At 38.2% G+C, this 12,525-nt stretch overlaps 2 protein-coding genes across 2 annotated transcripts; one reads left to right on the top strand and one right to left on the bottom strand.

The window, feature by feature from the left end:
* Positions 1 to 246: 246 nt before the first annotated feature.
* Positions 247 to 8,503, bottom strand: pths (probable ATP-dependent RNA helicase DDX47). Its single transcript, XM_089636314.1, has 8 exons — positions 8,201 to 8,503; positions 7,852 to 8,110; positions 5,906 to 6,072; positions 3,888 to 4,124; positions 3,123 to 3,346; positions 2,424 to 2,556; positions 1,500 to 1,628; positions 247 to 519 (listed from the first exon to the last, which is right to left on the bottom strand). The coding sequence occupies exons 1-8, from the start codon at positions 8,327 to 8,329 to the stop codon at positions 247 to 249; spliced, it is 1,551 nt and encodes a 516-aa protein (XP_089492440.1). The 5' UTR covers positions 8,330 to 8,503.
* Positions 8,504 to 8,940: 437 nt separating this feature from the next.
* Phf5a (PHD finger protein 5a) lies at positions 8,941 to 9,857 on the top strand. The gene is made up of 3 exons (XM_089636025.1): positions 8,941 to 9,132; positions 9,216 to 9,406; positions 9,638 to 9,857. Exons 1-3 carry the CDS (start codon positions 9,081 to 9,083, stop codon positions 9,728 to 9,730), a joined length of 336 nt encoding a protein of 111 aa, XP_089492151.1. The 5' UTR covers positions 8,941 to 9,080; the 3' UTR covers positions 9,731 to 9,857.
* Positions 9,858 to 12,525: the final 2,668 nt, after the last annotated feature.

The raw sequence follows: 12,525 nt of genomic DNA, 5'->3' as shown, positions 1-12,525 counted from the left end.
TACAGATCTATTTGTATAGAAATAAATAATTATTAAATACAAACGTGTTGTGATTTTTTATTATTATTATCTCTCGCCTATTATTATATAAGTTAATTTTATTATTTTTTTTTATTCATACAAATTATTTTTTATTGTTTGTATAATAAAATATGTAATTTAAATTTGAAGGAGAGGATGTTTGATTTAATCCAAAGACCCGAGTTTTGTATAAGATTTATTTATTAAATTGTACAATATTCCTAATTAATGCCTTCCTCTTTTGGCTCCTCTGCCACCTCCCCCTCTTCCACCGCCTCCCCCTCTGCTGCCCCCACTACCACCGCCTCCTCCCCCCCTACCGCCTCCTCTGCTGCCACCCCCTCTGCCGCCACCTCCTCTACCGCCGCCCCCTCTGCCGCCGCCCCTCATCCGCCTGCGCACACCACTGGCCTCCTCCGTGTCGTCATCCTCGTCCTCGCCCGCGTGCCTTTTCTTCCCCTTGCCGCCTCCCGTCTTGTCTGATAATTCCTTGAGTTCCTGAAAAATTGAACAAATCAATGGGTGTCACGCTTTTTTCATATTCAGCAGACAAATTATTCATCTGTAGTGAAAAGACAACAGTTTTATCAATCTCTTTGCTTGAATAGTTATTGAGGTCAACTTGTAGATATGAAAGTTTGGTTAGAAGTAGTGCCGGCCCTGAACCAATCGCCGCCTGGCACTACTAGTAAAAAAAAAAAACTCTAGCGCTGTGTGAGGTGTTAGATATTATCAGCGCCTTGGCTCCTTGATGCCTTGGCAAGTCAGCAACTGGAGCACACTGCTCCAATTGCACCCGCCCAGGGCCAGACTTAAGCGTAGCTAACATCAGTTTAGTGACATTATTCCAATTTCCTATTTGATCCAACAGTTGTCAAATATCATTTTAACACCTAAGGCTGATTCGTTTTCTTTTGGGAACAGCTCATATGGTCTCATAGAAATATGATCTAAACCATAGTCTGATAATTTCTGCCCACAACGATTCCCCCCGATAATTATTCGAATCCATGGGGGGGGGGGGGTTGCTCGATATATGATTCCCCACAGTAATTTTTCCAAATCCATGGGGAGGGCGGTAGCTAGAAAATTCCCTGTCGAAAAATTCCCCACATTTTTTCACATAGACCGCAATTTGTAAAAATTATGAAATATTGTGAATTTTGTTGAAATGGAAAAAGTGAAAATAATTTTTAAGTCACATTATTTGTCTAATAAAATAGTTTTTTTTTTCATAGCAGTAATTTTAGCCATTTTTATGATTGTATTCAAAATTTTAATATTTAAAAAAATTATTTGTTTATTTCTAATATGTAATAAAATTTACAGCCGTATTTCATCAGCTTTCAAAAATAGCTTTTAGTTTTCGGATATGTTCAGAAATATTCTGTTTACTTGGATTTTGTTGCAAGGAGGAAATACACACAAATTCTGACAGAATATGCCAGAGGCCTGAGGCTTAAAAGGAGGATACTTACAATTTTAGTGAGCCTCTGTGCTTCTGCCACACGCTCCTGCAACACCATGACTTCCGCCTCCTCCGAGGGGTAGAGGGGGAGCTGTTTGCCTATCAGCTGCTCTATCCTCTGGTACAGCTCCACGTCATACTGGACAAAACACATTCATTTAATAACTTTGCTGAGCCACTCAATCGCCCCCATCCACAATACGGCCCCTTAGGGTCAAAAAAACGTATCTCATTTTTCTCTACTTTACAGGAGAGCAAGAAAACATAGTTCTCAATTAATCAGTGTTGTATACTTTTAAACAAACGAAACATATTAATAATTTCTTCTCATTTAGTTAAATGATGGTATTTTGTGCTTCTGAACCATCTTTTAAATATAAAATAGTAATTCATTTTACCATCCGTAACTCAGAATCGATAAAAAATTGAGTTACGTTTTTTTGACTCTAAGGGGCCGAATAGTGGACCTTCGTGAGAACAAAAATAGAGTTGAGATTGCACATAACAACCATCCTGAGTTACTCGTTAATTTATTTTTACTTACAGCTCAATAGAAATTAAACTTCTTGCACCGTATAGGCACCGAATTCTGCTTTCTTTTAAATAAAATTTAACAGTGGCAACACTGATACTTTGAGTTATGACATTTCAAAATTCATTGACTTTTTCCGGGTTTTCGAAAATTATATAAAAGTACATACATACTCAACTTATGTAACATGTTTATATTAATATTATTATGTTAAATTCTTACTTGTTCTTTACTGCTTCCATTTGTAGAAAACTTATGAATATACATTGTATATATAGTGAACACTGTCAATAATAACGTGTAACAAAGGTGACGGATTCTCTCCAATTTGTTATTGTTGTACCTGCGTAAGAAAGGAGATGCATTCTCTTCAATTTGTTATTGGAAGTAAATTATGCATACCTGTGTAACAAAGGTGATGGATTTGCCGGCCCTCCCGGCTCTTGCGGTGCGACCCACTCGATGAATGTAATCCTTGCTATGCATCGGAATGTCAAAGTTCAGCACCACGTCCACGTGGGGGATGTCTAGACCTCTGTGGAGAACAAACAAAGGTTAATAATAATTATATGCAGAAGATAAAGAAAAAGATCACATAAATAATATTTTTTATCTAAAACTCTTTTGTACACAAATATATGATTGAATGGAGAGACATAAGCACTTGAAGGAAATTTGAAATATTTAATCATGTGCTCTCTTCCTTATGTGATAAGAGAATCCTTGACACCCCCACCCATGATTCACACTTCCCTTCACTCCTTCGGATGAGATGCCCTGTTAAATACCACCTTCGACGCAAAATTAAAGAACCATTTTCCATTCCCACCAGCCTGACACTCCGATTCCACTGTTACCTGTCTAATTTTTATACTCAGCAAATTTCGGTTGGTTGAAATGACACGCCATATAATATAAAATATTTGATTTGGCTCATTTCAAGCTGGTTGTCGTTTCCTTGTATTGAGATTCTTCAGTCATTCAAAAGCATTCTTGCGCTGTGCATCATCGGTGTGCCCCCGGAAGTGGTAGAATTGAAGCTCCGTGGTTTGCAATTAGCTTGGTTAATTAGGTAGAGTAAAAGAAAAGAAGGAGACCCACCTAGACGCCACGTCCGTACAGATCAATATAGAGCGGGCCTTGTTCTTGAACTTGCCGAGTGCGGCCAGGCGCTTGTGTTGAGACATCTGGCCATGGAGAGGCACCGCGGCCAGGCCAAGGTTCCTCAGCAGCAGGGCCGTGCGTAGAGTGTTGCTGCAGGTGGAGCAAAAGATGATGAAGGAATTTCCCGCCATCTCGTTGACTATGTGCACCAGGTACACGTCCTGGAAAGAGAAGTACCACATTATTATTTATTAAACTAGCTCCAGTATTTTACCTCTTATTTTGAACATCTTGTGTGCAAATTTTCTTCAAGAAGTATCAAAATTCTGCTTTAAGGGGTGGGAAAAGGGTTTTTACTCTTGTTTTAAAGGTTAAGTGTGCAAAATTTCATCAATCTCGGGGAAAAAACTGTAGATTTGTATTAAAATCAAATCCACGGTTTGTCAGACCGGCCGCCCTCCTTTGCACAGAATTAAGCAGGTTTATCAAGTGTTTTGTGCTCCAGCCCAGACGTGGCTCCTGAATTCAATTGTTGGACTATTTGAGATTGTACAGGGTCAGCAGCTAGTAAATCTGCTAGCCATTCACAAGATGTCCAGTTTCTTGGAAGCCAGATTTACTCAGGTATGAAATTTTGCACATACAGAATGGCTTTCACTATGTTTAATTACCAGAACTGAATGGTTAGGCTCTACATTACCTTTCTTCTATTCCAACACTTCCTACAGCCGTTCCCAAATTCCCAAAGGATAGATTAGTTACCTTATACTTGACAGGGATGAAGAGATAGTACTGCTGCAACTTCTCCACGGTCTGGTACTTCGTGGAGACTTCCACCTTGACGGGGTCTTGAAGCGAGGCCCGCTGCAGCTTCTGCACCTTCTTGGTCATGGTGGCGGAGAACAGGAATGTGCGGCGCTCTCGCGGGATCACTTTCAGGATCTTGTCCACCTCCACCTCAAAGTCCATGTTCAGGATCCTGTCTGCCTCGTCCATTACCTGAACACAACGGAGAATGGCATCTTAGTAAAGTGATAACTGCTTGGAACCACGCGACATGGTGAACTTATTAAAGGGACAGGGGAGATGAAATATGGGAGTGATTACAGAAGCTATGCACACCGTCTCATTATCAATAGTAGTAAATAAAAAATCAACCTGTAAAAAGTATTTTTTTACTATAATAAATCTATTTAAAATCCTACATTGGGCAAATATTTGTATAACGAAAGGCACTTCTTGTGTTATTCTTTATTCTATAGTTATTACACAAAATGTGGCAATTAACAAACACACTTACGTTTCCAGTTTCTTAATTCAAACATTCGTTCATGTATGACAGAGACAGACATTCAACGAAGATGTGTGTATGAACAAAATAGATATAGGACCGAGCAACATTTATGTACTTAAAAGTTGTATCAAATACTACATTTTATATCATGAGTGTGATTGAGATGAAAAGATACGCTTACTCACTTACACTAAGATGAGTACAGAACACTGTATGAGACGACCTACTGCCAATAGGTTGTCCTTATACGTAAGTGTTAATGGTGTTTAAAATCTTCGGGAAACAATCATAAATAAAAATCATATATAAATAAATATGGAAATGTTCGTTTGTTCAAAATCTTAAATCTCCGAAAGTTCTTAACCAATTGCTTTGACATTTTGACACAATGTTGCATTTGAATACGTGTGTTATTATATATACTATATAGATGTCACCTGTGACAGGTAAAACAGGCTTTTTTGAAAAACAGCGCCATCTGGTGTACATAAAAACAACATGCGCTATTGTTTCTCTGTTTGCACAGACAGACTGAGCCACAGCAACGTTGGCAGGGTAATGAGATAATTGATAATTTATATTGCATGAGTTGGTTTGGTAGCTTCAATCTAGGCAAGCAGGTAAAATTACCAAATTTGACCATTAACTGTGGCTGAGGGTTCTACCCAATCGCTATCAACGCATCCTTTTCCTACGAACCTTTTCAAATATGTATAATTACAGGGTGTATCGGCACGTACCCGACAAACTTTAACCAGCTATTCCTTAGCACATTTGGAGTAAAAAATGTTATGGGCACTTTGCTGTCCAGTAACATTGTTTTTCAATTACAAAAAAAAAAAAAAAAACTCCGTCACTGTCATTGGAATTGCTTCTCGTGTTCAACAGCTGTTGTTAGCAAGTGTGTCAAAAAGTGTCCTCGCTCTTTCGTACACACTAAATAATAATAGTTAAAAATGAGACGAATGGTGCCGTGCCATTTCGTTGTGATTGTAAAAGCGCGCCAACGTAGGTACGTACGTACATTATTCAACGAAACTCGAACAAAATATTGCCAGACGGGTTTTCAAACTTTGACAAAGGATAAAACAGTGGTGACATGTGGTGAAAATATGAATAGTAAATTTTTTATTAAAAAAAAAATGTTACCGGACAGCAAAGTGCCCATAACATTTTTTACTCCAAATGTGCTAAGGAATAGCTAGTTAAAGTTTGTCGGGTACGTGCCGATACACCCTGTATATTCCAGAACTTAATTTTCGTTTATTTATATTATAACATTTCTCGTCTTCTGTACTTTTATCCTGCACACTCTATATAAAATCTCTTTAAAAATTTAACAGTCTTATTGAGACCATGATAAATAAATATTGTATAAATAAGGTCACCTGTAACTAACTGAGGGTTACACAACTACTGAGTTGTGCCACAACATCAACCAACCACAACTGGAATAAATGTCAGGATTATAACACTGTCTTCTTACCAGAAATTTGATGGCTTTGAGATTGAAGCCCTTGGTGTTCTCGAGGTGATCCACCAAGCGGCCGGGCGTGGCGATGATGATATGCGGCTTGCGGGACAGCTGTAGCGCCTGCGCCACCATGTCCATGCCACCCACCACAACACAACACTTCACTCCTATACTGGCACCTGAAAAAACAACAAAAAATCAGATATTAATATAATTTAGCTTACAGAATTAATCTATCTTCAACCTAGTGTTGAATTAACTTTGTTGCACTTTTAACAAAGTATATTAAATAAATCAACGTCTTTGATTTATTCAATACTCCTTTATCTACCGGAGCCCTAGGCGCCCACAAAGTGGAACGCCAGAAACCTATAATTAATTAATTACAAAATATTTGAACGAATGTTCGTGAGTTGCAAGCTGAGATAATGCTTTCACCGATAATCAATAAATGGCAGTAAAACGTTTCCAATGAAATTAGCAACAGTAGAAATGTCAACAAACAGATTTATTTTTTTCATGGCTTTCGAAAATCTCGTAGATGTGTTCGTTATTGAATTCTCCAAAGTCCAGGAATTAAAAATAAGGCACGAAATGTAGTTTAGTTTGCACCTGTCAGAGAATTGCTGTTTTCGGAGCAGCGTGTTTTTCACTATACAACAGGTGTAATATTATAATCTGTGCGGTTTTTAATATTAATTCAGTTAGAGGGATTCAGATTCTTAACAAGGAAACAGATATAATTATTCTAGAATAATTTTTAGTTTTTGGTAAAGTTTGGTTTTGCCCCGTTGCCCGTTTGTCGAGTTTGTAATTCTGGGTGATTTCAATGTTCACAATGAACGATGGTTGAAGTTCTCGGGTTCAATAAGCTCGGCCAGTAGATCAGCGGAATCCTTTGTTCTTATCCAAGAACTAAGCCAACTCGTAGAATCTCTGACCAGAATACCTGACGTATCGAATCACATCAAGTCAACTTGCTCAATCTGTTTCTCACCAGTGAGCCACTCGGGTACAGAGTGGAGGTTACAGCGCCTTTAGGATCCTCCGACCACTGCTTGATTACCACTTCTGTCCCATTCTCAATGGACATGTAAAGAGGAAGGTATGGAACTATAGGGCAGTAACATTGGACAGCATGCGGTCATTCTTCAGCACCTTTCCTTGGAGTGCAGTCTGCTTTAGCTCAGAGGACCCATCAATCTGTGTACGCGAGATGGGAGAGGTAATCACATCAGCGATGGATTGCTACATTCCCTTCTCCGTTAAATCCTTTATTTGGGAGCCACCTTTGGGCTGGAGGCCCACAGTACTTGATAAACCTACAACTTGGCTGTCATCCCATACAACGAAAGCGAATTTTCATTTTACGTAGTTAAAAATTTCCCAAATGTAGTCAGTTTTCTTTTATAGTAATTAAAGGTAAATCAAAAGATTTTATTTAAAAAAATATTTATAAGTGTGGCCAGCGATCCCGAATAATTACCCATATTTATAACTATGACGGTAAGATATGAGATCATATGAACTTTTCCCAAAAGCCAATAAATTGACTCTATGGAGAATAGCTATTTGTTAAAAAAACTGAACAAATTAGCCTGAGGAGTTGAACAATTTCTGTTAACAAACAAAAAAATTCATGCGTTTGCGAATTTAATGATTAATTTTTATATAACTTACAAACATAAAATAAATTATGAAATATTGGTGACTGTTAGCAGTTTATCTGTTTTCGTATCAATATTCGGAGGTATGATTTCTTGAATGAGAGTGGGCGAATCCAAAACCGATCGTACGAAAATCCCTAGCGCTCAACGCATTGTTTTTGTAAATATCTCGGCGCTCCAGTGAATAAACCAATCAACTTCGGTCTTATGATAATATGATTAAAAATGCCCGAGATTATACCACAAAATAAGTGATGGTGTGCTCTTCAACAATAATGTTTGTTTACTTACCTAAAGCTTCAAACTGTTCAGATATCTGGAAGGCTAGTTCTCGGGTGGGTGTGAGGATGAGGGCGAAGTAGCGCTGCGGGTGCTGCAGCAGGGCCTGCAAGATAGGCAGCGCGAAGGCCCCCGTCTTGCCGGAGCCCGTTTCGGCGAGCCCAATGATGTCTCTTCCTTGCAGCGCCACTGGGAGTGCTTCCTTCTGAATCTTTGACGGAACATTCCATTTCAAGCCTATGCACGCTTCGATTAACACGTCCACCAATCCCTGTCAAATAAAACCAGCATTCAGCATGTTAAAAATATATCAACATAACCTAACTTTAAACTTTGACTAAGTTACTTTTCAAGTACAAACCAATTCTTGCCAAGTAGTGGTATCTTCTTCAGCCGGGGTAGTTGTTTCTTCTTCCGCTTCTTCGACTCCTTCAATTTCCTCCTCTTCAACTTCTTCCTCGGAGCTGAGAGATTTTTCTTCTTCCGACATTATTTATTTGAAAATAAAACACGCGCTATTATTCCATTTACACATGCCGGATATCTTTTGACAACTAAACTGACAGCTCGTTTGCATAGACAAAAATGTGTATGGCACACACACGCACGTGGTAATAAACTCAGTGTTGCGCATGCGATATCACAAGAACCTAATGTGAGTGGTTCTAGATTGCATTTAGTTTGGGAAGAATCTTGCGATCATACATAAAAGATATCAGTAAAAAAAAAAAGCCTTAAGAAAATGAAGTTAATGTTGGTAGTATGATACAGTTAAATATGGTCGAAGGAAATAGGGTCAAATTATCTCAGTGGTTAGACTAGAGGAGTGGTTGATTTATGAAGTAGGGCCCCGGCAAGGAAAAGGTCCTGGATTCAACTCCTAGATGCAACCGTATCTTTTCCAATTTTTCTGTTTCAAATTTTTGTTTGAGAATCTTTGTCTTCAATGTCTTCACAAATCGTTCAAGGCGTCGGTGAATCATTTTTGTACATTTTTAAAATCCAGATATATTATTTTAACTTTTCGTGTGTTCCTCGCAGCTTCAATAGGAAAAATGTTATAACAACTTACAATGGCAAATGGCAACATTATTATAAATGTCAAGCTTGCCCCGCGTGAAAACGAACATAAACGAATGTTTACCGAGTTTTGTATTTTGTTGTGATTTCACTCGCTCGATAGGAGTATTGAGGGTGAAACAAGTCTTATATCATAAGTTCCATTTAAATTAAGTACCAGAATGGCAAAGCACCACCCCGATTTAATTTTCTGCAGGAAACAGCCCGGTGTCGGTAAGTCTGATTTAACCACATTCATGACTTGTTGGGTATATTTATTTGATATTGTGAGTAAGTAATATTGTTTATATTTGCAGCTATCGGACGGTTATGTGAGAAATGCGACGGCAAATGTGTGATCTGTGACTCTTACGTGAGGCCGTGCACCCTAGTGAGGATATGCGATGAGTGCAACTATGGATCGTACCAGGGCCGCTGTGTCATCTGCGGAGGGCCAGGAGTGTCGGACGCTTACTATTGCAAGGAGTGTACCATACAGGAGAAAGACGTAAGCTTCCATTGTATATATTCATTCGATATCTAGCTTGCATCCGTAAAAGAAGAATTACGTACAATTTGAAGCAAAACTAAAGATTTATTCAAAACTATTATTTGTATGGTTATTTATCATTTATGCTTGTACTTTCATTTTGAAATCACCTCCCGAAGTTACTGCACTTTACCTGCGGACTTCTTGTGAAATAATCCTAATAGTTGATCATTATTTTGTTTCTTTCAGAGAGACGGTTGTCCGAAGATTGTCAACTTAGGAAGTTCAAAAACAGATCTGTATTACGAAAGAAAGAAATACGGGTTTAAAAAGTTCAACTAGTACAAATTGTATAACCACTGTCTTTATACTTCTCCCGCGAGTTAATACTACGACAATTGATTATGCTTTTAAAGAACTGATTGTGAAAGTGTATTTTTTTAATATAATATTAAATTAAGTGACCACGTTTTTTGTGATTTATCTGCTATACTTCTGTCTTGTGAATTTGTATTTTTCTTGTTGGTTTTGGTAAAATTTGACAATTCTGTCTCATTTTTAAAACATATAAATTATTGAACTAACATTTCTTTTCAACTTAATTACTATAAGGAACAATTATTTACGTTGGGGGAGATGGAAAAAAACATGCAATTAAATTCATATTTGTAAAATCTTATAAGCGGAATCTGTCGTTAGAATTGACGACATGTTTAATTTTGCAAAATTACAATTTAAATGCATGTCGCATCTCCTCCCATATTAACAGTTGTTTATTATTGTAATTAAGTTGAAACAAAGTGTTATTTAGTTTGTTTGTCCATAATCAGACCTGTTTCCTCAAATTTTGTAATTAACCTGTGAGTAGTGGACTCGTTAAAGGATTGACACCAAAAATTCCACAACTTTTGGAACAATCTTCACAAAACTTTCGCCACATTTGTTAAGTTTTTTTAACAGTAACAAATACATTGTTCTTTTGCATAACGATAAATTCTTTCTAACTTCAATAACTACATATGACAATATCCGATTGGCCACCCTACATTATAACATTTTATACCTGCTCTATTTTCAAAACTTGTCAAGCTTCTAGTTGGGCCAAAGTTGGCGCCATCGTGTGAACGCTGTTGGCGCCAAGATCCTTTGATGTGTGCATGAAAAACCAACAATAATGATGACTAGTCAGTGGCCGAGTTGGCATAGTGTTTGGGTCCCACCCAGGCGTAGTGTGTTCAATTCCTCGGCTGGCTAAGTCCTCCATCACAACATAAGCAACATTTTCCGCTTACTGTGGTGGTAGTAGGAGATTTTCAAATATTTTCAGGTTATTCGTAACCCGGGAATGTTAGTCTTTCTTTTAAAATAATAAAATAATCAGGTCGGTCGTCCAATGTTGGCAGCCGACGTGTGCAACGACCGATATATGCCAAATGGTCCTGTACTGGCAGGATATTACTTTTATATCTTTACGTTAATTTATGTTCTTTGATTATTTTCATAATTTTTTTGTTTTGCTTTTTCCTTTAGACCATGGTGAATAAACTGTATAACATAAATAAACCACTCTACTATTAAAATGAATAAATAAGAAGAAAATGTAATGAAATAGAAAAATGAAGCGTTGAAAGAGGTGACCGGGTATGTCATCAAAATGACAATTCAACACGCAACCAAAAAGTGATATAAAGTCATGAAAAGTGACAAAAACTAGGTTTAATAGTTACCCACACAACCTATCGTAACTCTATATCACTTTTTAAAGGTGTGTTGAATTTTCATTTTGATGAAATATCATTGAACTGTTGAAACCATCATAGCCATCCAAATTGATGTACTTGCTCTAACATAAAATCTGGGTATCATTTCTACGAGCTGGAGGCAAACCACGTATTTTTGGCACCAGAAGGGTTTGAGAATCCTTTGAATATACTCAGAAATCAGTCGTACGTTGGCTGCCGAAGAGCGCACATTGAAATTATCAGACACTGCACAGAAAAGTAATGTTCGCTAAAGTAAGGCAATGATTCGCAGTGTAGTCCATCGTGGGACTTTTCTGCGCAGGATCTGAATGTTGGTTTTTAACTGAACCGTCTACAAATCGGGTCGCATAGCGACGCAAAACTGAGTGAGGTGAGTAAATTATAACACATTTGTAAAAGTGTATAACTAAATAGTCTAACAAAATTTTCTATTCAAAGTTTTGTTTATCCAATTTGGAATTTGCAGTTAAGTTTTTTTACGCAGCAATCTACGCCATTATAAAAAGGACTAGTTATTCTTAATCAGATTATATTTTCAAGGACTAAATAGTGATATTAAAATGCGAGTTGCCTGTATACTGTCAGATTCACTTATTGACAAATCGCAGAAAGGAAGATGGTCACGCCACCGCGCAACGTAGGTTTGTTCCTCTTTCCCAGGGTGGTTAAACTGGTAGGTAAATAAAGAAACATGTTCAAACAGTGATATATAATATATATTTATTGGTGTATTGCTGCGTAATGGGGGTGATGATGTGATTTAGAGGGGGGGCGGGGGGCTCAGCTGCCCAGTCGGGGGTTGGTCCACACATTGGGGACACTGTCGGCCTCGCTGCCCGAGTAGGACAGGCCCAGCAGATCCGAGGAGAGAGTGGGGCGCGCCGGAATTATTGGCGAGCGGCAGCACACCCTGGAACAAACAACGCAAAACAAACTTATTACAAATTTTAATGACATGCAATCCCTGGACACGTCATTTGTTTTATGTGAATAATGCAGAAGAGTCCTAAACGCTTTCTGCTATTCGGGGCCAGTGAGATTGGCATCCACAATTGGAGTATGTTGTGATGCTGAAGGGTATAGGAAGGGGAAGGAGATGTGTAAAAGTAAAATGGGGATGTATCTGGTTATTTATAACTGCTCACCAAACACGGCTAAGGCCATTACAAGCAACGTTTCAATTATCAAATCGAAATATAATTAATCGGTCAGTGGCTGAGTTGGCACTGCGTCTGGGTCCCACCCAGGCGTCGAGAGTTCAATTCCTCGGCTGGCTAAGTCCTCCATCACGACACGATTAACACTTTCCGCTTACTCCGCTCGATGGTAGAAGGAGATTTTCAAATTATTGTTAGGTTACTTATCTCCGCAAAC

The sequence above is a fragment of the Hesperophylax consimilis genome, chromosome 10, assembly GCF_061612785.1.
Source record: "Hesperophylax consimilis isolate HC1 chromosome 10, BYU_Hcon_1.0, whole genome shotgun sequence".
In the NCBI taxonomy this organism is placed as follows: domain Eukaryota; kingdom Metazoa; phylum Arthropoda; class Insecta; order Trichoptera; family Limnephilidae; genus Hesperophylax; species Hesperophylax consimilis.
The sequence above is the reverse complement of the archived record's forward strand: the minus strand, read 5'-3'. Positions and strand labels throughout refer to the sequence as shown.

Coding starts and splice junctions, on each gene's coding strand:
- pths (XM_089636314.1), bottom strand. CDS start 8,329: ATGTCGGAAGAAGAAAAATCTCTCAGCTCCGAGGAAGAAGTTGAAGAG. Junction 1,629..2,423: donor CCATCACCTTTGTTACACAG/GTATGCATAATT, acceptor TGTTTTGTCCAG/TATGACGTGGAGCTGTACCA. Junction 520..1,499: donor CACAGAGGCTCACTAAAATT/GTAAGTATCCTC, acceptor TCAATTTTTCAG/GAACTCAAGGAATTATCAGA.
- Phf5a (XM_089636025.1), top strand. CDS start 9,081: ATGGCAAAGCACCACCCCGATTTAATTTTCTGCAGGAAACAGCCCGGT. Junction 9,133..9,215: donor CAGGAAACAGCCCGGTGTCG/GTAAGTCTGATT, acceptor TTATATTTGCAG/CTATCGGACGGTTATGTGAG. Junction 9,407..9,637: donor GTACCATACAGGAGAAAGAC/GTAAGCTTCCAT, acceptor TGTTTCTTTCAG/AGAGACGGTTGTCCGAAGAT.